The sequence below is a fragment of the Dromiciops gliroides genome, chromosome 3 (assembly GCF_019393635.1).
Source record: "Dromiciops gliroides isolate mDroGli1 chromosome 3, mDroGli1.pri, whole genome shotgun sequence".
Lineage (NCBI taxonomy): Eukaryota > Metazoa > Chordata > Mammalia > Microbiotheria > Microbiotheriidae > Dromiciops > Dromiciops gliroides.
Genome location: NC_057863.1, coordinates 462,967,752 through 462,993,782, shown reverse-complemented (window position 1 = coordinate 462,993,782; position 26,031 = coordinate 462,967,752). Strand labels below are relative to the sequence as shown.

Below are 26,031 nucleotides of genomic sequence, written 5' to 3'. Positions count from 1 at the left end.
TCTTTGAAGGCCTTTATTTGTAATCACAAGGACTTAGCACAGTGCCTGGCACACAGTAAGACCTTAATAAATGCTTGGTGACTGACTGATTTCTTGAGGTCACTGGGAACAAAGAAGGACAGGCATCAACTTGGATACTATGTTCCATGGAATAACTTCAGTACTCTGGTGAATTCCAAGAAGTCAGACTTCCTTAGTAGCTTCTGGAACTAAAGGGGACTCACATTGTTAAAAACATTCCTAAGATCAGCTTCAAGGTCTTGACCTTGTTTTTAGCACTTTTCTACTGCCTGGCATCAAGGACTATATTTGTTGTACCAGGCTGGGTCCTAAAGGTACACCAATATTTCAAGAACAAATACTTGTTCTTCAGTATTTGGTCTAGGAGGGACCCTGGAGCCTCACTATCCTGATGGGCCACTGCCTTCTGAACCACTGTTTCTGGAAAGTCCTGTTCATCATGCTGCATTTCACTCCTCATTCTACTGCCTTCTCTTCTACAATGCATCCACTATGATAACCCAAATACTTTCCCTTCCACTCCACTTCTGGAATCCTGAACTATGACCAATAATTCAATACTATCATAGTTTTTGCATAAGCAGCATCAATCTATTCACCTATAACCCTACTCACCATCCATTTTATTTTTGAGACCCAAGTGCCTCTCCCTAGCCATTATTCCCCTATATTTAGGGATAATATTTGTTTTAAAAAATGCTTAGCAGAGTGCCCAGCACATAATATATGTGTACTAATTCTCTTCCCCTCTCCTTCCCTCTTCCCCTTTAGATTAATTGCTCCTTGAGGCCAGGGATTATCTTTGCTCTTGTTGTTTCCCAGCATTAAAAACATTGCTTGGCAAATAGTAAATGGTTAATTGGTTTTCCATTCATTCAATCATTCATTTATTCTAAAGTCTCTCCAATTCTAGAATTCTGTAATTTCTATGGTTCTGTCTATTTATTGGGTAAGTAAAATGAAGTTGAATACTCATCTGGACCCAGCAGTGTCAGAAAGTTATTTATAAAGCTCATCCAAGTTTAAGTATATGAGTCTATGACCAGATTCAGGTTTGACTTAGGATATTAATACAAAAATGAGGAAGTGGTGACTAACAGGTTAATTCTAATTCTTTGCAGAGGAAACAGTAGTCCAATATAAAGAAAATACTGAGGCAGCTAGATGGTGCAGTGGATAGAACACTGGCCCTGGAGTCAGGAGTACCTGAGTTCAAATCCAGTCTCAGACCCTTAATACTTAACTAGCTGTGTGACCCTGGGCAAGTCACTTAACCCCAATTGCCTCACTAAAAAAAAAATACTGGAGGAGGAAGAGAGGAGATGACTGATTCTTTTCACCTTGTGTGTGTGTATGATATATGTGGAGGCAAACACAACTTAAGTGACTGACTGGCTCAGGGTCACATAAGCTAATGTCTCAGGTGAACAGGTCTTCGTGACTCTAGGCCCAGCACTCTATTCACCTTACCACCAATTGCCTCTAGATGAGGAACTCATTACCCACCCTTTTTTTCCATTAAAAAAAAAATCTGAACGTAGTGAGCAAACTAAGATGAGCACTTCCATAATACACAGTAGCACAGAGAGGTTGTATATAAAATTGTGAGTATCTATTTATGTACTTTCTTTTCTTTATATGAATATAATGAATTTAACATGTTATTTTCAAAGTGGTCCCTGCTTATCTGTGATTCTTTCTGACCTTGCTTTTCTGTGTGTTTCAAACACATTGCAGTCTATTCTTTTGTTCAGCTGTAATTGTTAGGAAGTTCTTTGTTTATTTTCCCATTCTCTTAAGTTGAATTCTAAATATCTGAAACTTCCACCCAATGTAAAGTAGTTTTGCCTTTGGGGATCAAATAGAAGTCAAGAAAGAAATAAAGACTGGAGTTAAGGATGAAAAGGATTAATACTAGGTGAGAAGCAGGGTGTTGAACCAAGCAAGGAATTACCTCAATGTATCATATTCATTTGGTTTAAGGAAATTTTTGTTATGTTTATGCCTAGCTTTAAGCAGCAACCAATTCTCTACTTTATTCTGAAGTCTCTTCAGCTAAAAATTTCTAATTATTGCCACTGTGCTTATTACCCTCAGGTCCAACATCCATGTCTATAGAGTTGGAACTCTGAAAAGTCACAAGCACAAATTGTATTATTTTATATATTTATTATATTCTTATAGGATATTATACCTATTCATATATATTCAAATGAGGCAGCTAGTAGGCATAGTATATATAAACACGGGACTAGAAATCAGGAACATGTGATTTTAAAACCTGCCTCAGATACCAAAATACTCTATAATATTGCAAATTACTTAAGTGACATCTCTCTGTTTCCTTATCTATAAAATGTGGAAAATCACCCACTCTTAGAGATGCAAAGTGGAGCTTTTGGTTTCAATGGGAAAAGGTATGAAGCAGTGCCACAAAATTCAAAGATGACATAGTAACCAGGAGGAAATCAGGAACTGAAATCTACCTTGGTACAACTCTTACCCACTGCTCATAGTTCTGCCTTCTGGGGCTAAGCAAAAAAAAGTCTCATCTCTCTCCCAAATGATAGGCTTTCAATTACATGAAAATAGCAGTCATTTTCCCCCTAAATCTTCTTTAGGGTCAGTTTCCTCCCTATAAAATGGAGAATGGTAAAAATAGCAACTACCTCCCATGGTTGAATCATATTTATAAAACACTCTAAAAATAATGATAGTAATAGCTAGCATTTATATGCTGATAGTACTCTACAAATGTGAAGAGCATCTTCTAAATGGGCCTAGATCTGATACACAAATGCTACTCATTACTATTGTTTTAAATTATTTTTTGCATGAGATTCATAAATTAACATGGAAAGTAATTTGTAAACCTTAAAGTTAAGCCTAAAGTTGTAAAACCTATCTATAGTGATGATTACACTGCTGCTGCTACTACTGATGGCAGTATTGATGATGTTGATGGTAATGTACAACCTGGGTGTCTGAAATGATGGATAGGGAGGAATGTATCATGGATCTGAGTGCCTTGTGTATTCAAACAAATCATCTTAATCCATTTTTTCACAAGTCTGGCTAAGGTAAACATCAAAGGCAGCCTGAAAGATCAAAGTTATGAAAGAGCAGGCAGAGGGAATGGGATGGGGTGCTTTGGGCAGAGGAATCCTGTCTTCCTTGAAACCTGAGTTGAAAGATTTTAATGTAAACCATCCTTGTGTAATATTTAGATTAGCAGGTAGACTTATCCCAGAACAGGAAGGAAGGAAGGAAGGAAGGGAGAAAGGAAGGGTCAACCAAACTCAAAAGCATAAACATGGGCTATGGAATTTTTCATGGGAAAAAGCAGAAAGAGTACGTCCAATATCCTGAGCAGAAGTATTCTGAGACAAATGTGTCTCAGAGAAGCATAGGTACAATAATTTTTGCACTATTTTACATTCTCTACAAGGGATCATACAATACCCACTTAAAGACCTTCAATAATGAGGAATCTATTACTTTCTTTTTTTGAATAAAAGTATTTTATTATGTTCCAGTTACATATAGACATGTAGAGATAGTTTTCAGCATTTGTTTATATGTTTCCAATTTCAATTTTTTCTCCCTCCCTCCCCTCCCTCCCCCCCTTCCCCTAGACAGCAGACAATCTGATATAGGTTATATATATATATATATATATATATATATATATATATATATATAATATGTGTATATAAACCCATATATATATACACATAACATACATAACAACATTAAACATATTTCTGCATCAGTCATGCTATAAGAGAAGAATCAGAACAATAAGGAAAAACCTCAAAATAGAAAAACAACACCAAAAACAAAAGAAATAGTATGGTTCAATCAGCATGCATATTCCACAGTTCTTTTTTTTCTGGATTTGGAGAGCCTTTTCAATCATGAGTCCCCTGGAACTTCCTTGTACCATTGTATTGTTGAGAAGAATCCAGTCTCTCACAGTTGATCAAACACATAATGTTGATGATACTGTGTATAATGTTCTTCTGGTTCTCATCTTCCTCATCAGCAGTTCATGCAAATTGTTCCAGGTTTCTCTGAACTCCTCCTGCTCATCATTTCTTACAGCACAATAGAATTCCATTGCATTCATATACCACAGCTTGTTCAGTCATTCCCCAACTGATGGGTAATCCCTCAATTTCCAATTCCTTGCCACCACAAAAAGAGCAGCTATAAATATTTTTGAACATGTGGGTTCTTTTCCTTTTTCTATGATCTCCTTGGGAAAAGACCCCAAAGTGATATTGCTGGGTCAAAGTGTAGGCACAGCTTTATCGCCCTTTGGGCATAATTCAAAATTGCTCTCCAGAATGGTTGGATCAGTTCACAGCTCCACTAACAATGCATTAGTCTTCCAATTTTTCCACAGCTTCTCCAACATTTATTATTTTCCTTTTTTGTCTTTTTAGCCAATCTGATAGTTATCAGGTGGTACCTCAAAGTTGTTTTAATTTGCATCTCTCTAATCAATTAGAGCATTTTTTCATATGGCAATAGAAAGCTTTGATTTCTTCATCAGAAAACTGCTTGTTCATATTCTTTGACCATTTCTCAATTGGGGAATGACTTGGATTCTTATAAATTTGATTTAGTTCCCTATATATTTTAGAAATGAGGCCTTTATCAGAAATGCTGGCCATAAAAACATTAGCTTATGTGACCCTGAGCCAGTCAGTCACTTAAGTTCTCCTGGTTCTGCTCCTCTCAGTCAGCATCAGTTCATGTAAGTCCTTCCAGATTCCTCTGAACTCCTCCTATTCCTCATTTCTTACAGCACAACAATATTCCATTACATTCATATACCACGACTTGGTTAGCCATTCCCCTGTTGATGGGCATTCCCTTGGTTTCCAATTCTATGCCACCACAAAGAGAGCTGCTATAAATATTTGTGTACATGTGGGTCCTTTTCTCTTTTTTATGATCTCTTTGGGATACAGATCTAACAGTAGTACCACTGGGTATTTTCAGTCCTATAGCCCTTTGGGCATAGTTCAAAATTGTTCTCCAAAATGGTTGGATCAGTTCACAGCTCCACCAACAGTGCATTAGTGTTCCAATTTTTCCACAGCTTCTCCAGCATTTATTATTTTCCGTTTTTGTCATATTAGCCAATCTGATAGGTGTCAGGTGGTACCTTAGAGTTTGTTTTTTGTGAGGTAATTGGGGTTAAGTGACTTGTCCAGGGTCACACAGCTAGTAAGTGTTAAGTGTCTGAGGCCAGATTTGAATTCAGGTACTCCTGAATCCAAGGCCAGTGCTTTATCCACTGTGCAACCTAGCTGCCCACTTAGAGTTGTTTTAATTTGCATTTCTCTAATCAATAGTGATTTAGAGCCTTTTTTTTTCATATGGCAATATGAAAATTTCTTCACCAGAAAACTTCCTGTTCATATGCTTATATTCTTATATTCTTATAAATTTGATTTAGTTCCCTATATATTTTAGAAATGAAGCCTTTATCAGAAATACTGGATGTAAAAATTGTTTCCCAGCTTTCTGCCTCCCTTCTAATTTTTGCTGCATTGCTTCTGTTTGTACAAAAACTTTTAAATTTAATGCAATCAAAGTCTTCCATCTTGCATTTCATAATATTCTCTATCTCTTGGTTGGACATAAATTGTTTTCCTCTCCCTTTCACCAATATGAGAGATAAATTACACTTTCCCCTCGTCATTTATCTGTGGTATCACCCTTTATGTCTAAATCTTGAATGCATTTTGACCTCATTTTTGTATAAGGTGTATGATGTTGGTCTATACCTAGTTTCTGGCCTTACTCTCTTCCAGTTTTTCCAGCAGTTTTTGTCAAATACTGAATTCCTATCCTAGAAGCTGGAGTCTTTGGGTTTATCAAAGAAAATATTACTATAGTCATTTACTACTGTGTCTCCTTTGCCTAACCTATTCCATTGATCCATCACACTAATTCTTAGCCAGTACCAAATAGTTTTGATTACTGCCATTTTATAGTATAGCTTCAAATTTGGTATAGCTAGCTCACCTTGATATGCATTTTTTTCATTAGTTCCCTTGATATTCTTGAATTTATATTCTTTCAAATGAATTTTGTTATTTTTTCTAACTCTATAAAATAATTTTTAGGTAGTCTGGTATGGCACTGAATAGGTAAATTAATTTAGGTAGAACTTAGGTACCACCTGATACCTATCAGATTGGCTAAAATGATCCATGAGCAATTGATATTGATTTATATAAATAAATCAGATTTTATTTGTATGAAAAATGTTTTGTAATTGTATTCATAGAGTTTCTGGGTTCATCTTGGCAGGTAGACACCTAAGTATTTTATATTATCTACTGTTACTTTAAATGGAATTTCTCTTTCTATTTCTTGCTGCTGAGCTTTGTTGCTCATGTATAGAAATGCTTATAATTTATGTGGGTTCATTTTATATTCTGCAACTTTGCTAACGTTGTGAATTTTTTCAAGTATTTTTTAGATAATTCTCTAGGATTCTCTAAGTATACCATCATATCATCTGCAACGAGTGAAAGTTTTGTTTCCTACTTGCATATTCTAATTCCTTTAATTCCTTTTTAATCTTATTGCTTAAAATAACATTTCAAGTACAATATTAAATAATAGAGGTAATAATGGGCATCCCTATTTCACCCCTGATCTTATTGGGAAGGCCTCTAACTTATCCCTGTTACATATAATGTTTGCTGATGGTTTTATGCAGATACTACTTACTATTTTAAGGAAATCTCCACCTAGTCCTTTGCTCTCTAGTGTTTTTGTTTGTTTGTTTGTTTTTTGGGAAGGGCAATGAGGGTTAAGTGACTTGCCCAGGGTCACACAGCTAGTAAGTGTCTAGTGTCTAAGGCCTGATTTGACCTCAGGTCCTCCTGAATCCATGGCTGGTCCTTTATCTACTGTGCCACCTAGCTTCCCCCTCAGTTTTAATTTTTAAGGGATTCTTTTCCTCTGTAAGATTTTGTACATCTTTTTCCATTTGACCAATTTTTTTTCTCCCATTTGGCCAATTTTTTTTCTCATTTGGCCAATTGTATTTTTTAAGGAATTGTTTTCCCCAATCAATTTTTAGTATAACTCTAATTTCTCTCATTTCTTTTTCCACTTTTTCTTTTACCTTTCTCATTTGTTTTTTAAAAGCCTTTTTGAGCTCTTCACCGAATTTTTGGTATTGAGACAAGATCATCTTTCCATTTGAGTCTTCACTTGTATGCATTTTTACAAACTCATCTGAGTTTGAGTTTTTGGTCTTCCCTTTCACCATAGAAACTGTCAGTGGTAAGGGTCCTTTTTTGTTTCTTCTTGTTGTAGCCTATTTTTAAACTTATAAGGTTGAAGTCTGCTCCTGGGACACATGGGTCACTTTTGCAAGCTTCTTACTATTCACAGCCACCCCACTCTCAACTATATTGAGCTGCAGGTATGTTGAGAGCCGAGCCGAGCCCGGCCAGGAGGGCCGGAAAAAGGCAATGCAGTCTGGGGTAAGGGATCAAAGAGCAGAAGTCAATTCAATAAATGTAGATTAAGCCTGTTATATGTAGGTATGCCATGAGAGGCAGTACAATGGGCATCAGAGAAAAATCCTCAGCTTGAAGTCAGGACACCATGGTTCAAATATCACCTCTGGCTCCCCAAGACACAGCGACTTCATTTACTTAAAAAAAGAAGAAGAAGAAGAAGTAGTATTTCGGGGCAACTAGGTGGCGCAGTGGATAGAGCACCAGCCCTGGAGTCAGGAGGACCTGAGTTCAAATCTGGCCTCAGACACTTAACAATTAGTAGCTCTGTGACCCTAGGAGGCGAGGGGAGGCGAGCCGAGCCGAGCCCTGCCCTGCCCTTTTGCTCAGGTGAAACAGACCTTTCCTAAAGTCTTCTAAATTATCTCAAGTAGGATGATTGTGTCTCTCTGTTTTTATGTATGTTCTGTAGTTCCAGAATCTGTTTAGAGGCTTGATTTAATGTTGCTTTTGAGGCAATCATGGGGAAGCTCAGGCAACTTCCTGGTATCTATGATTTCATAAGTTTTTTTTGTTTGTTGCTGTTGGGTTTTTTGTTTGTTTTTTTACTTAAGATGAACTGTCAGTTTTTGAAACTACTAAGGATTTTTTTTCCTACAAATTGTTGAATAGCTATACCCTAGCCCTTATGAATTATGAAATCATGTGAGTCATTAAATTTATCTGTTTTAATTTCCTTCATAATACACTTGAACTAATGATCTAGCCTACTGAGATGTTTCTTATTATGTGCAATCTGCATATTATGTGCCTGGACTTCTCCTTTTGGTGGTATGGACACTGTAACTGTTTCTTTGATTGGAATACATGAGTCCCAACTCATTCACCTTGCTTATTATGTCTAGCCAAGCTCAGACCCCAAACCATACTTGACTTTTGCTATATTTTAGCTATTTGCTCTAAATATCCCTTTCCTTTCCTTTTTTTAGTTTTTATTTATTAATTTATTGAGAATTTTTCCCCAGTTACAGGTAAAAAATAATTTTTTCACATTGATTTTCTAAAACTTCATGTTCCAAATTTTCTTCCTCCCTCCCCACCCTAAGAAATCAAGCAAAACATCTCCACATTAGACAGGTTTGGAAAGAGAACAGACAAAAATGCCTTTAGCAAGAGGAACTAGCAAAAAAAGTTATGTTTCAATCTGTATTCAGATACCATCAGTTCTTTCTCTGTAGATGGATTGCATTTCCTTCTGATAGTATACTACTCATAATTTCTTTCACAGTTACTATTCCTAACTGTATTGCCTTCAATCCTATTTCCTCCCCTTGATTTTCTATCTTCTTTCACCCTATCCCTCCTCAAAAGTGCTTTGCTTTTTACTGCCCCCTCCTCCAATCTTCCCTCCTTTCTTTCACCTCTCCCCCCTTATCCCCTTCCTTCAGGGCAAGATATATTACTATAATAACGTCAGTGTGTATGTTATTCCCTCTGAGCCAATTTTGACAAAAGTAAGATTCACTCACTCCCTTGTTCTTTCCACATCTTCGCCTCCATTCAATAAACTTTTTTATTGTTTCTCTTATGTGAGCTACTTTACCACATTCCACTTCTCCCTTTCCCTTTCCTCCAGTGCATTCCTCTTACCATTTAACATTATTTTAAAGATGTCATCATGAGTCAGATAGGTAACACAGTGGACAAAGCACCAGCCCTAGACCCAGGAGCCCCTGAGCCCATATCTGGCCCAGAACAGAAGCCACCATATCCCGCCTGTCCCCCCCCACACACACACACACAAAGGATAAACAAAAAATAAATGCTTTACAAATATCAACCATTCATATGCAATTCATAGCTTTGCCCTCTAAGTACATTCCTTTTAGCTGCTCTAATACTGAGAAATTTCTTATAAACTTATAAGTATCATCTTCCCATATAGGAATGTAAACAGTTTAACCTTTTTTTTTTTTAAGCAACATTTATTTTATTTTCCATTTACATGTAAGGGTAGTTTTCAACATTCATTTTCATAAGATTTAGCGTTCTAAATTTTTCTCCCTCCCTCCCTCCCTTTCCTCCCCCCTCCACAGTTCTTTCTATAGGGGTGCATAGTAAGCATCCTCATTAGTTCCTTGGGATTGTCTTGGATCATTGCACTGCTGAGAGTAGTTAAGTCATTCACAATTGCTCATTGAACAATACTGCTGTCTCTACACACAATGTCCTCTCAGCTCTGCTCACTTCACCATACATCGATGTTCATTAGTCTTTCAAGGTTTTTCAGGGATCATACTGTTTGTCATTTCCTGCAGCACAAGACCATTCCACTACAATCATATAACACAGCTTTTTCCATCATTCCTCAATTGATGGATATTCCCTTGATTCTAAATTCTTAGCCTCCACCAAGAGTTGCTATATATATTTATTGTATAATTTTTCCCCCTTTTCTCTTTTTCATGATTACTATTGTTAACTGTTTCCCTTCCATCCTATTCTGTTCCCCATGATATTTATTCTATTATCAATCTTCTTTCATCCTATCACTCTTCAAAAGGGATTTGCTTCTGTCTGTTCCCTCCCCCACTCTGCCCTTCCTTCTTTTGCCCCTCTCTCTTAATCCCCTTCACCTCCTATTTTCCTGCAGGGTTAGAGAGATTACTCCATCCAATTTAGTGTGTACATTGTTCCCTCCTTGAGCCAATTCTAATGAAATTGAGGTCTTTGAGCCAATTTTGATGAGTGTTAGGCTCATTTACTGCCCAGATTAAATAGATTATTCCACCCAGTTGGGTGTGTCTGTTAGTCCCTCCTTGAGGCAGCTCTGATGAATTTAAGATCTTTGAGCCTTTTCTGATGAGTGTAAAATTCAATTACTGCCCTGCTCCTCTCCCATCACTTCCCCCACTCCATAAGCCTTTTCCTGTTACTTTCATGTAGGATTTCACTTCTACCCTTCCTCCTCCCCCAGTGAATTCCCCTCATCCCTCAATATAACTAAAGATGTTATCATCTAGCTAAGTGACACAGTGGAATCATCACCCTTGGACCCAGGGGGATGCCAGCCAAAACCCAGCCTCAGACACAAGACAGTTGCCCACTGTATGACCCCAGGTATGTCCCCCAGCTGCAATTTTTTATGGTTCTCTACGGTCTTGTATTTGAAAGTCAAATTTGCCATTCAGTTTAGGATTTTTCATCCCAAATATCTGAAAGTCTTCTTTTTCATTAAAGTCCCATTTTTTTCTCCTGAAAGATAATGTTGAGTGTTGCTGGGTAGGTGATTCTTGGTTGTAATCCCATTTTCTTGGTCCTTGGAATATCATATTCCATGCCCTCTGGTCCTTTAATGTAGAAGCTGCTAGATCTTGTACTATCCTGACTGGGGCTCCACAGTACTTGAATTCTTTCTTTTTGGCAGCTTGCAATATTTTCTCCTTGACCTGAGAGCTCTGGAATTTGGCTATAATATTCCTAGGAGTTTTCTTTTTGGGATCTCTTTCTGGAGGTGATCAGTGGATTCTTTCAATTTCTATTTTAGCTTCTTCTAGAATTTCATGGCAATTTTCCCTGAGAATATTTTGGAAGATGGTGTCTAAGCTCTTTCCTTGATCATGGTTTACAGGTAGACCAATAATTTTCAAATTATCTCTCCTGGACCTATTTTCCAGGTCGGTAGTTTTTCCCAGAAGATATTTCACATTGCCCTGTATTTTTTAAATTAATTTGGATTTGCTTTATTGTGTCTTGGTTTCTCATAAAGTCAATGGCTTCCATTTGTTCAATCCTCATTCTTAGGCAATTATTTTCATCAGAGAGCTTTGGTACCTCCTTTTCCATTTGACTTTTGAAGTGGTTGACTTTTTTCTCATGTCTTTCCTGCATCACCCTCATTTCTCTTTCCATTTTTTCCTCTACCTCTCTAACTTTATCTTCAAAGTCCTTTTTGAGCACCTCTATGGCCTGAGACCAATTCGTATTTTTCTTGGAAACTTTAGATATATTAGTTGGTATCTTCCTCTGAGGGTGCTCCTTGGTCTTCCTTGTTACTGAATAAACTTTCTATGTAGAGTCTTGAGGTTTTTAGTCCTATAGAAAGAGGTTCTATCTTTTTATCTTTTGATTTTCAATGTAACTCCTCTCTTTCTTGTGAATAATTCTTTTCTTTTTAGATTTGACATTAGATAAATGTGTAGAAGTAAACTATTCAGCCTTGTTATGGGTCATACCACATCTAGACATTTTTTTTTCCAGAGAGTTAACTCTGAAAAGGTAGAGAAAGATGTAGAACAAGTCCATGAAAAATGAGAGATTTCATATTTTTAAATAAAATTTTATTATAATTTAAAATGTGATATTCATTTTTATCTCAATTCCAAATGAACAAAGGCAAAGTTTGCTTCTTTTATAAGATGGACTTGACCTCAATATTCATTCAGGAAGGAGCCAGTACACAGAGGTTAAATAGACTGAAGATGAGAAAAAATGATTGTGGTTGCAACCTATTTGTAGCACATGGGATTAAGGGCACACATAGAGAATCAGGAGAAAGCAAAGAGCAAGACCACTTCTTCATCAGAGACTGGATTATAATACCCTATGATATTGGGATGATATCATTTCACTCTTTAATCCCTAATCAATTTCTTACTTACTAATAGTTTCACATCCTGGGTAGAGATCAAACTGGTAATATGGGGTGATCAGGGAGGATTTGTACCTCTGCTGTGAGAGCTTGCAGAGTTGTTTTCAGGGCTGCTCATTTACCTTTATATTGACCTTCACCCAACTCTCACCTGTGGCTCCCAGAAACTGTAACATTGGCAGTGGTCACATCCAGTAATTCATTTTGGAATTTGGGTTAAACGAGATTAAGGGTAACCAACAGGTCTCAAACCCATGCGTGAGTTGGGGAAATGTTTACATCATGCATGTCAAGACCCCACCCCTCCACCTCCATCACAAAATGGGCAAGTTAGAACAATTAGTTCCAATGAAGCAGACATTGTAAAGCAATTAGAGGTTGGTCAAACAACAAAGACATCAAGGTCATCCACAGAATCTCTTTGAAACCAAAAGATGAACAATAACATAGATTATGCCCTGGAAGTCATTCCTCTGTGGAAGCTAAGGCCTGGCTTCTCTAATTGTTTTCCTCTATTGTCTCTTCAAACTAGGATCCTTGAGGGGTAGTGTAGAGGGAAGCAATGCAAAAAGACATCAAAATCTGCACTTCTCATATGGCCCTCAACTTAAGAATGACTTCCTGCTTGACTTTATTTTTCTTTCTTTTTTTGGTGAGGCAATTGGGGTTAAGTGACTTCCCCAGGGTCACACAGCTAGTGTCAAGTATCTGAGGCTGGAATTGAACTCAGGTCCTCCTGAATCCAGGGCCAGTGCTCTATCCACTGTGTCACCTAGCTGCCCCCGATTGACTTTTTCAATCTTTCCCTTGCTGTAGTTGCCTTTGCTTCCTATCCTCCTATGCCCACTCTCCCACCTGATTATGACTTACAGCCCACTATTTTAGGCAGGCCTTAGACACTTCCATTTCTTTCTCCATTTCTTTCTTCCTCCCAGCAGCCTGGCCATCCAAATCAGGTGTTAGCCTGTCCATGTCTAGAATTTCTGCCCTAGGGCCCAACTGCTTTAATTGGCAAGTGCTTCTTTTGAACTACTATTTCAAGCTTGTCCTAGCCAAGCATTTTTAAAAATTATTTCTATCAAGTCATATTATTGTATATAATGGTAACATATTCTTCTATCCCTCCAACCCTCTCTGTCTTGTGCTGAGAATGGCTGTGTAAATATATTTCCATATAGGCTACTCACCTTTACCGTCACTTTACTGACTGAAGTGTTTCTCTCTGGCAATCACTCCCTTAGAATTTCCTCACCTGCTAAGGATGAAAACATTTTGAAGTCAAGTAATGTCTGCTTTTGTATTTGTATTCTGGTATACTTAGAACAAGCAAGTAGAACAATATTTAGTAAATATATTTTTCATTCACTCATTCCCTTGTTATTTATATCAAAGAGTTTTAAGAATTGAAAAAAAAAGAGTAAATGTAGAGTGAATGACCTTCTTTTTCTTGGTAGAATATGAGAACTGGTGCCCTGGTAAGCAAAAAAATGGTATTAGAGGCTTGAAGTGACTTTAAAAGATTTGGAATAGAGGGCAGAGCCAAGATGGTAGAGAGAAGCAAGCAAGCTGCTTGAGCTCTTCTTCAGTTCCCTCAAAAGGAACATTAAATCAAGCCTCTAAACAGATTTTGAAAATACAGAACCTAAAAAAAAGGACTGAGATAATTTAAAAGACTTCAGGAAAGGTCAGTATTACTCTGGCAGGAGGGGAGCACAGTGTACCTCAGTGCATCTCAGTGTGAAGTGGTCAGGGCAAGTCAGTGGGAAGCAATAGGCCACAGCAGAGCAACTGAGGCCCCTTTATCTTGACTTGGCAGGCTGGTGGTGCAGCAGGCCAGTGGTAAGATCCACTAGCACCAGCTGAGAGGGCAGGCTGCCAGCTAGGGGGCCACCCACTGGATGTGTGTGACCAGGCCTGGCCATCCCAGCATGCACCAGGAGCAAGCACAGGGAGCAAGCCCATAGTGGTGAGAAATCCACAAGCCATAGAGGCCTCAGAGTAGAAAGCCAGTGACACAGCCCCTAGAACCCAGCACAAGAAGCTTGAAACAGTGACCCTGGTGTCTGAGGAGTGGAGCTCAACTTTAAAAAAATAAGCTTCAATATGAATAAGAAACAAAAAAGAGTTCTAACTATTGGGAGCTTCTGTGTCAACAGGGAAGAGCCAAACACAAACACAGATGAGGACAATACTCTCAAATTGCCTAATTGTGAAGCCTCAAGAGGGAAGATGAATTGACCTCAAGACCAAAAAGCAGGGCCAGTGCATGGAAGAGCTCTAAAAGGATTTTAAAAATCAATTGAGGGGGCAGCTAGATGGCTTAGAGGATAAAGCACTGGCCCTAGGTTCAGGAAGACCTGAGTTCAAATCCAGCCTCAAACAAAAAACAAAAAAAAGTTGTGTGACCCTGGGAAAGTCACTTAACCTTCATTGCCCTGCCAAAAACAAAACAAAACAAACAAAAAAATGAGACAGGTAGAAGAAAGATGGGGAGAGAAATGAAAGCAACACAAGAAAATTATGAAAAAAGAATTAGCAGCTTGGAAAAGGAAGCACAAAGATTGATTGAAGAAAACAATTCCTTAAAAATTTCATTTGGCCAAATGGAAGAGGAGGTGCATAATCTGACTGAAGAAAACAATCCCTTAAAAATTCAAATTGGGGGGCAGCTAAGTGGTGCAGTGGATAAAGCACCAGCCCTCGAATCAGGAGGACCTGAATTCAAATCTGGCCTCAGACACTTAACAATTACGAGCTGTGTGACCTTAGGCAAGCCACTTAACCCCAATTGCCTCACAACAACACAAAATAAAAGTAGTATAGTTGTAGAAGAACCTCCTTCTGGATGATGCTCAACTCAGGAAGGCAGGAACTCTTCAATTCACAAGGCCACCACCATGGATGGAAGCCTCTAGCTTAGCCCTTTGATCACTTATACTCAGGGAAAAAAGATACACACACACACACACACACACACACACAAAATTCAAATTGGACAGTTGGAAGCTAAGGACTCCATGAGACACCAGGATTCAGTCAAAGAGAATCAAAAGAAAGAAAAAATAGAAGAAAATGTGAAATAACCTCATTGGAAAGACAAGTGACCTGGAAAATAGAGCCAGGGGAGACAATTTGAGAATTATAGGACTTCCTGAAAGCCCTGATCAGAAAAAGAGTCTATACACCATATTCCAGGAAATTATCAAGGAGAACTCCCTTGATATTATAGAATCAGAAGATAAAATCATCATTGAAAGAATACACCAATCACCTCCTGAAAGAGACCCCAAAAGGAAAACTCCAAGGAATATTGTAGACAAATTCAAGAATTATCAGTTGAAGGAGACAATACTCTAAGCAGTGAGAAAGAAGCAATTTAAGTATCATGGAGCCACAGCCAGGATTGCTCAGGACCTGGCAGCTTCAACATTAAAGGACCGCAAGGCTTGGAATATGATATTATGGAAGGCAAAGGAGTTTGGATTGCAATCCAAGAATCTATTACCTAGTAAAACTGATCATTCCCTTTCAGGGGAAAAGATGGACATTCAATGAAATAGGGGACTTTCAAGGTTTCCTGGTGAAAAGACCAGAACTAAATAGAAAATTTGATCTGAGCATACAAGAGTCAAGAGAAGTTTAAAAAGGTAAACAGGGGGGAAAGTTATTCAATAAGGTTAAACTGCATTGCTACATGGGAAAATAATACTTATAACTCTTGAGAACTTTATATATATTTGGGCATACAGAAGGATTATACACAGAGGGTATAAATATAAATTGTCTTTGATGTGATGATATAAAGAAAATTAAGGGGTTAAAAGTAGTTTATGGGGAAAAGAGGAAAGGGGAGGTGGAATGGGGTGAGTTATATCATATGAATATGTGGTGAACATTGATTCAACCTTGCTCTCACTAGATTTGATTCAACATTATATATATATATATATATAATGTTGAATCAAATATATATATATATATATATATATATTCATTTGGATAAAGAAATTTAGCTTATTCTTTAGGGAAGTAAAAGGGAAACGGGAAAAGGGAGTTTGATAGAAGGGAGGGCAGAAGCAGGGGAGAATAGGTAGAGAAAAGGGAGGGAACTGATAAAAGGGAAGGCACACTGGGGGAGGCAGGGGTAAGAAGCAAAATGTTGGTGAGCAGGAATAGGGTGAAAGAAGGGGGAAAAGTACAAGGGGGGTAAATAGAATAAATAGAATTGAGGGGTATAGACAGTTAGTAATAATAACTATAAATGTGAATGGAATGAACTCTGCCATAAAATGGAAGCAAATAGCAGAGTGGATTAAAAACCAGAATCCTACAATATTCTATTTACATGAAACACATTTGAATCAGAGAGATACACACAGAGTAAAGGTAAAAGGTTGGAGCAGAATATATATTATGCTTCAAATTATTTGGAAAAATAGATGAAAAGGAGTTCTACCAAATTCCTTTTATGATGCAAATATGGTGTTGATACTGAAACCAGGTAGAGCCAAAACAGAGAAAGAAAATTATAGACCAATTTCCCTAATGAATATCGATGCAAAAATCTTAAATAAATATTAACAAAGAGATTACAGCAAGTGATCACCAGGATAATACACTATGACCAGGAGGGATTTATACCAGGAATGCAGGGCTGGTTCGACATTAGGAAAACTATTAACATAATCAAAGACATCAATAAGAAAACTAACCAAAATCATATGATTATTTCAATGGATGCAGAGAAAGCTTTTAACAAAATACAGCACCCATTCCTAATAAAAATACTAGAGAGCTTAGGAATAGGTGTGTTTAGGTAGTATCTACCTAAAATCATCAGCAAGCATTATATGTGATGTAGATAAGTTAGAGGCCTTCCCAATAAGATCAGGGGTGAAACAGGGATGTCCTTTATGAACTCTATTATTCAATATTCTACTAGAAATATTAGCATTAGAAATCTGAGAAGAAAATGAATTAAATGAATTAGAACAGGCAAGGAGGAAACAAAACTATCACTCTTTGTAGATGATATGATGGCATACTTAGAGAATCCTAGAGAATCAACTCAAAAAATACTTGAAACAATTAACGACTTTAGCAAAGGAGCAGGATATAAAATAAATCCACATAAATCATCAGCACTTCTATACATGACCAACAAAGCCCAGCAGCAAGAGATAGAAAGAGAAATTCCATTTAAAGTAACAGTATTCAATATAAAATACCCAGGAGTCTACTTGCCAAGACAAACCCAGGAACTCTATGAACACAATTACAAAACACTTTTCACACAAATCAAATCAGATCTAAATATATGGAAAAATGTCAATTGCTCATGGATAGGCCGAGTTAATATAATAAAATGACAATTCCACCTAAATTAATTTACTTATTCAGTGCCATATCAATCAGACTACCTAAAAGTATTTTATAGAGCTAGGAAAAATAATAACAAAATTCATTTGGAAAAACAAAAGTTCAAGAATATCAAGGGAAATAATAATAAAAAAAATGAACAGCAAGGTGGGCCAGCTGTACCAAATCTGAAGCTTTACTATTAAGCAGCAGTCATCAAAACTGTGTGGTATTGGCTAGAAATAGGGGGAGGATCAATGGAATAGGTTAGGTACAGGAGACACAGTAGCAAATGACTTTATTAATTAACTATTTAATAAACCCAAAGACTCCAACTTCTGGGATAGGAACTCAGTATTTGTCAAAAACTGCTAGGAAAACTGGAAGAGAGTATGGCATTAACTAGGCATAGACCAACATCTTACACCTTATACTAAAATGAGATCAAAATGGGTACATGATTTAGACATAAAGTTGATACCATAAGTAAACCAGGAGTGGAAGGAATCGTTTACCTCTCAGATCTTTGGAAAAGAAAACAGTTTATGACCAAATGAGAGATAGAGAATATTATGAAATGCAAAATGGATGATTTTGATTACATTAAATTAAAAAGTTTTGTACAAACAGAAGGAATGCATCCAAAATTAGAAGGGAGGCAGAAAACTGGGAAACAATTTTTATAGCCAGTATTTCTGTTAAAGGCCTAATTTCTAAAATATATCAAGAACTAAATCTAATTTATAAGAATCCAAATCATTCCCCAATTGAGAAATGGTCAAATGTTATGAACAGGCATTTTTCTGATGAAGAAATCAAAGCTATCTATTGCCATATGAAAAATGTTCTAAATCACTATTGATTTGAGAGCTTCAAATTAAAACAACTCTGAGGTACTGCTTGATACCTATCATATTGGCTAATATGACAAAAAAGGAAAATAATAAATTTTGGAGAAGCTATGGAAAAAATTGGAACACTAATGCACTGTTGGTGGAGCTGTGAACCTATCCAGCCAGTCTGGAGAGCATTTTAGAACAATGCTCAAAGGGCTATAAAGCGCTCAATCCTCTTCAATTCAGCAATACCACTATCAAGTGTTTTTCCCAAACATATCATAAAAATGGGAAAAGAACCCACATGTACAAAAATATTTATAGCTGTTCTATTTGTGGTGGCAAGAAATTGGAAACTGAGGGGCTGCCCATCAATCGGACAATGGCTGAACAAGTTGTGGCACATGAATATAATGGACAATTATGTGCCGTAAGAAATGATGAGAAGGCAGTTTTCAGAGAAACCTGCAAGGACTTGCATGAACTGATGATGAGTGAGGTGAGCAGAAGAAGAAGAACATTCTATACAGTATCAATAACATTGTGTGTTGATCAACTGTGATAGACTTGATTCTTCTCAGCAATACAGTGGTCCAAAGGACTCATGATGGAAAATGTTCTCCAAATCCAGAAAAAATAAAGAACTGTTGGATCTGGATGCAGATCAAAGTATACTATTTCTATTGCTGTTGTTGTTTTTCTTTTATGAGGTTTTTTTTCCTTTTTGCTCTGATTCTTCTCTCATAACATGTTTAATGCAGAAATATGTTTATCTTGTTTGTACATATATAACCTATATCATATTACTTGCCCTCTTGGGGAGGGGTAAGGGAGGGGAGGGAGGAAGAATAATTTGAAACTAGAAACATTAAAAAAACATATGTTGAAAACTATCTCTAAATATAACTGGAAAACAATAAAATATTTAAATGGAAAAAAATAAAGATTTGGAATAGCTATTGTAAATATGATGGAGATACAATTAGCAAAGTACAATAAGACTGCTGTGCAGCAGTAATAGCCCAGTTCATATTAAAAGACCACAAATAGTACAGTTGTGTGACTGGCTTTAGTACTTGTTGAGTCATGCCTGACTCATTTTGGTCCTATGGACCATACAGGACCATACAGGGATTTTCTTGGCAAAAATACTAGTTTGCCATTTCATTCTCATGTGGATTAAAACAAACAGAAGTTAGGTTATTGTCCAGAGTCATATAAATAGTAACTGTCTGAGGCTAGTATTCATGATATCAGGTCCTACACTTTATCCATTAAATCATCTAGCAGCCTCCTTAGAACTTTTTAGTAGACCCTAAATAAAAATAAAGATATCAAATAGTGGGAGTAAACTGTGATTAATTAGACATAAAGAGCAATAGGAAAAAGGTCAAAAGTTCTGGGAACACAGCTTCACTAAGTGAAGTTGAAATGGTAAACTAGAGTGTCAAGATTGATTTTCTCCTCAGTAAAATCCCAAGGTGATGAGGACCCTTCCCCCCCCAAAAAATTAACAAAACAAATAAGCCATTGATCATTTTAAAACAATATAAATAAGTTTTCACATGCTAAATATTCCTTGGTCTTTTTTTCTTTCTTTCTTTCTTGGTGAGTCAATTGGGGTTAAGTGACTTGCCCAGGGTCACACAGCTAGTAAGTGTCAAGTGTCTGAGGTCTGATTTGAATTCAGGTGCTGCTGAATCCAGGACCAGTGCTCTATCCACTGCACCACCTAGCTGCCCCTATTCCTTGGTCTTTCGACTAATTTGGAAATTGATAGATTCTAATGGTTCTCCAGGTCAAAATCCATTTTTATTGAATGAACATGAAACACATTTACTCAACTTAATATAGCATTTTATAGCTCTGGAAGAAAATATTAATTATTTAATTGCAAGTAGTGAGATGGAGTTTTAAGGTCTACCAATCAAAGACACCTACGAATGATGTAAATAGCTGGGGGCAATAAGGTAATTTGAAGGATGATTATATGCACCTTTGTAGTCTAATTATTTTTGAGCTCTTTTCTACAGGAAAATGCTGTACACTTCTCAGGGGACAAACATTACAAGACTACCTATGGGCTCAGAGATTGGAGCAAAAAGTATAAAAATAGGATATCATTTTCCCCTTCTCTTTCATTCCACTGGAATAATTTTGTTGAATTTCAAGCCTCTGGAAAAGTGTCCTACAAGTGTGCATTTAAATTTCTTGGCAGAACATTAACTGATTGTTTAAAAGAAATCAATAAATTCTATATCTGTTAATAAACAAGATACAAAATTGTGTGGTAGAGAGACATGGACTAGAAGGAAGAAAATTCAGTTCCTAATCTCTACTCTGTCACTTGTTGGAAGGACCCTTAAACCTTGTTGGCTTCATTTTCCTCAGATATATGAAGGAGTAGTTAGGGTGGATGATATCCAGGATTCTTCCATTTTCACTGTAATTTTACTGCTTCACTCTACTCTTCAACCTTAGGCTGTCAAGTGGAATAACAATGAGAATGAAACATGGCAATCCAGATGAGTTCTAGAATAGGGTACAATGAGACTAGAAGTTCCTTTGTTTTGAACAGCATGCTTCATAAGGTTGCATATTTTGGGGCCATCATGTCAAAAAATAAAAGGCTCCTATTGAATTTATTTATTTGCTTATTTGTTTATTTATTTATTTAGGGTAATGAGGGTTAAGTGATTTGCCCAGGATCACACAGCTAGTAAGTGTCAAGTGTCTGGGACCAGATTTGAACTCAGGTCCTCCTGAATCCAGGACTGGTGCTTTATTTACTATGCCACCTAGCTGCACCTCAACTTAATTTTTTAAAAAAAATTCTACTTATGCAGGTGATTTCTTTTTTTTTTTAAAAAAAGTATATAGGAATTTATATTATCACTATTAAAATTTGTGTTAGAGTTATAGTGGATGGAATGCCTGACTTAGTATCTGAAGGACATGGATTCACATTCTACTTCAGAAACTTACTAGTTCCATGATTCTGGGCAAGTCTCAACTTCTCCCCAACTCAACTTCCTTATTTGAAAGAGGATAATAATACTTTAGAGCTTTTCTGATATGGTTGTCCTAAGAGTCAAAAGACCTGAGTACATGAAGGATTTTGTAGACATTCAAGGGCTCTATAAGTATATGTTAGAATTTTTAAAAAAATACATTCAGTCCATATTTCAACTTTTCTGAAATAATTTTCCATTCTGATAATGGCGTCCCTTTTATTAACTATCCCTTTTCTGCTTTGTGCTGTCTGAAACTATGATAAGCAGTGTCATCTATGCTTTTGTTAATGCTAAAATTCTAGCTAGTCTGTCTAAAATATCTAATGAGTGGTCGCCAATAAATTATAAGCTTTATCAAGAGTTAGGCTTTTAAGCATTTATTAAGGAGAATAAGAATTTGGTAAAGAGAGAGAGAAAGGCCTACATTTATCTATCTATCAAAGGGAGAGTGCATTTCTAGCTCCCTTCTCTACCAGAGTCCTCAGGAAAAAGCCCCAGTCATAGCACCAGGCTCCCCTCTTCTTCCTCCCACCAGCAAATGTCACTTCCTGATGCCAAAGAAAAGACTCCTGGTCTTGCCCTCAAAGACCTTCACTTCATGGCGGAGCTTTTCTAAAGTAAGGCTCCAGCAGGTGGCATTATTCCAATCATTAAACTTTCATGTAATGAATTATTAATACCAAACAGAAAAGAGAGAATAGTACTGCAAGACATGTCACCAGAGACTCCTTTCTATATTGTCTATACCATCGGTTCAGCCATTTAATGCCCTGTGAGTACACCTACAAATACTCTTATCCAATTTACAGATGACAGAATCACAATCTCTAAGGCAGGACCTTAACCACTGACCTGATCCAACTCATGAGAAAGGAATATATATAAAAAAGAAAAATTAAATTGGCATTTATAAAGTACCTATTGTGTGCCTTTACAAATATTATCTCCTTTGATTACACAATAATTAAGTGAAGATTCCAATTACTCACATTTATGTAGTGCCTCAAGTGTTAGAGAGCAGAATAATAGGACTAATCCTTCCATGTGATAGACTCTCAAAGACAAATATTTTGTATCTCCTACATCCTTTCTTTTCCCTGATAAATGCTCAGTATAAATGTGGTTTTCAATCAGTTCATCATCCTGATTTTCTTCTGGATACACCCTCAGTTTGCCAATGTTCTTCTTAAAATGTGGTTCCCAGAACTAAACACAGTATTCTAGATACAACATAATGAGACCAGATCAAACAGAATAATAAATATCAATCTGGATGTCACTACTGATGAAGCTTCACATTGTATTAAGTGTCCTTAGTTTCAATGTCAAACTGATTCATATTGAACTTGTCCTGCCCAAAAATATATTTGATGGTGGAATCAGGTTAATTTGTTAGAATGAAGCTTCTTGGCTGTAGACCACATTTATGTGGCCAGAAATTTCTGAAATGGAGCTGGAGCTCCTAGTAGTCCTTTTATTCAGATAGTTAAGAAGCCAAGTCTATAACCTGAGCCATTCCTCACATGAATCAAAGCTCTAGGAAAGCTTTAATACTTCTTTAAGAAAATAATTAGCCTAACCTGAGTGGGACAAATCCTTAGGGAAATATCACCCTTCCTACATTGCAGGTCCCTAGGAAATATTGTTCTTATAACAGGTTGCAATTCGTGAAAATTCAAGAGTGTTTTCACACAATATGTAGGCTGTGTGGCTAGACTGATACTATTTTCTGCTGGAATAGTTGAAGTTTTGACTCTCAGCACAGGACTTTTGCATTTATCACTATTAAGTTTCATATTGTCATATTTGTCCCATTGTTCTAACATGTGGTGTTTTGTGTTCTGGTGTCACCCATTTTTTAGTAACCACTTCTAGCTGTATTTCTTGTAAAATTTGATAAGCATTCCATACCTATGCCTTAATGCAACTGATACAGTTGTTGAATAGCTTAGGGCCAAGGGTAAATATCTTTAGAATTCATTTCAGTCCTTTCTATAAATTGGCATCAATTCTACTAATGCTTTCTTTTATGGTTTAACTCTTTACCCAAATCTATGTACTTCATTATCATTTTCTTCCTTATTTTCCCTTCCCAGTGTTAGAATGAAAATATGACCAAATTCTTTGTTATTACCCAGGTATGTTTAATTCCCATGATCTACTAGCTTAATAAACCTGTCAAAAGGGGAAATAAGGTTATTCTGTCATTAGCCTTTATTAACAAACCCATGTAGTACACATTATTTTCTCTTCTAAATATTCAATAGCCATACTTTTACTAAAATCCTCTAAACTTTTTTAAGAAGCATAATAAACTTTACATGTCAATTTTTGAAGAATTTTTCTTGAATCTTTTTAGGAAGTCACAATATTCACCCATCCCCAATTGTATAGCCCCTCTTTAGTTTTCCATGATGTTTCAAAATTGAGTGAAAATTGCTCACCAACCATTTCTGCTACTTTTCATTTATTTATTTATTCATTCACTCATTCATTTCTATTTATTCATCCACTCATTTATTTATTTGTTCATTAATTCATTTATTTGTTTATTCACTCATACATTCAATTATTTATTTGTTCAGCCATACTTCCATTTGTTTGTTTGTTTCTTTATTTTTTGTCACAGGATGTAGGTGAGTGGATGTATACTCATAGAAAGCAGCAAGATGTTTTGATTCTTTTTGTTTACTTTGTGTTTTTCCTCCCTTTCAATGATTTTTAATCTATCCTTTTTCAACATGAAGATAATTATCTTCATTGAGTAAATCAAAGCAAATGGGAAGTTTAACTCTTGAATTGTTCTTGATTCAATTATTCAATTATCCCATCATCCAAGCCATTTCCATAAGGGTTCTAATTTCTTCTTTATTCTTCTGGCCTTAAGTGAGATTTTGTTAAGCTTTCAGTGAAATGTTGTTACAACTCAAGTGAACCAATTCTATATTTTTTCTTAGACCTATCATTGTTTCAATAAAGGAAACTAAAGGAGTCTGACATCATTGATTTTTGATTAACCTATGGTGGCACATGGTAATCACTACTTTCTTTTAAAAATATTCACAAAATATTATTTTAATGATTGATTCTACAATGTTCCCAATAATTGAAGTCACTTATCATAACCAATTTATAATTTAAGGAATCCACCTTGCATGGTTTTTTCTTTGTTTGTTTCTTGGAAAACTGGAATGATATTTTCCCCAACTCTGTGGTTCCTGTTCTCTTCAGTTTTTGAAGATATCACTTGCATATGCTTAACTTTCACATATATTTATTCCTTCAGTGCCTGATATATACTTTTTTGAGGTCTGGTGACTCAAACTCACTGAGTTCTAGCTACTCACTTATCTCCTGCCACAATTACTAGTACTCATTGCCTTTGAAGAGAGAAATATAAGAGTCTGTGTGGAGGGATAAAATAGGAGTTCAGTAGTTCTGACTTATATTTGTAATTTTGCTGATCATCTGAAATACTCCAAAGAACAGTCTTATCCTTTTTCTGATCTTCCTCTTGCCCCCAATATAGCTTTTAAAACATGACTTCTGGGGGGCAGCTGTGGATAAAGCATCAGCCCTGGATTCAGGAGTACTTGAGTTCAAATCCGGCCTCAGACACTTGACACTTACTAGCTGTGTGACCCTGGGCAAGTCACTTAACCCCCATTGCCCCGCAAAAAACTCAACAAAACAAAAAACATTACTTCTACCCCCTTCTCTTTTTTCTTTGGCATTCAGCAACAGATTAAGATATTTCTGGGTTTTAGTAATATTGATATTATTTTAGGACTGTAAAAGTATTTGTTTAATCCTCACTGATATTTCTCTACCTTTCAACTTGAATATATATCTTTTAAAAATATGAATTGATTGATGAAGTCCTTATTTGGATAAGTATTTTAAAGCTTTCCCCTTTTTTCTTTCATTGTAATTTTTTTTATCATTTCATTAGAAAATCCCATTGCTTGGCTCGGCTCGGCACGCCCCGGCCCGGTGCAGCTCGGCTCGGCTCGGCTCGGCTCGGCTCGGCGCGCCCCGGCTCGGCCCAGCTTGCCTCCCCACCCCTCCCTCCTAGGGTCACACAGCTACTAATTGTTAAGTGTCTGAGGCCAGATTTGAACTCCAGGGCTGGTGCTCTATCTACTGCGCCACCTAGTTGGCCAGAAATACTACTTCTTCTTTCTTTTTTTTTTTTTTTAAGTAAATGAAGTCGCTGTGTCTTGGGGAGCCAGAGGTGATATTTGAACCATGGTGTCCTGACTTCAAGCTGAGGATCTTTCTCTGATGCCCATTGTACTGCCTCTCATGGTCCCTACCTACATATAGCAGGCTTAATCTACATTTAATTGAATTAAAATCTTAGCCACCCCCCGATGAACTTTTAAAATTTTCTTAAGGGGGCAGCTAGGTGGTGCAGTGGATAATGCACTGGCCCTGGATTCAGGAGGACCTGAGTTCAAATCCAACCTCAGACACTTGACACTTACCAGCTGTGTGACCCTGGGCAAGTCTCTTAACCCTCATTACCCCACAAAAAAAAAATGCCTCAAGCTGGTCTGAACCCAAACTTGCATGGTGCTGTGTTCAACACTGTAGGAGATATAATGATGAACAGAGTATGATTTGTGCCCTCAAAAAGTTGTTTGTTATTTAGT

The 26,031-nt window shown here is 36.8% G+C and overlaps 1 protein-coding gene across 1 annotated transcript in view; it reads left to right on the top strand.

Moving 5' to 3' along the window:
- The window catches only part of LOC122747785 (spidroin-2-like), a 30,334-nt gene extending 4,883 nt beyond the window's left edge, over positions 1-25,451 (top strand). The window contains exons 4-5 of the mRNA XM_043993623.1: positions 7,392-7,541; positions 25,329-25,451. Coding sequence (XP_043849558.1) covers positions 7,392-7,541; positions 25,329-25,451 — 273 coding nt within the window. The remainder of the gene's footprint in view (positions 1-7,391; positions 7,542-25,328) is intronic.
- Positions 25,452-26,031: the final 580 nt, after the last annotated feature.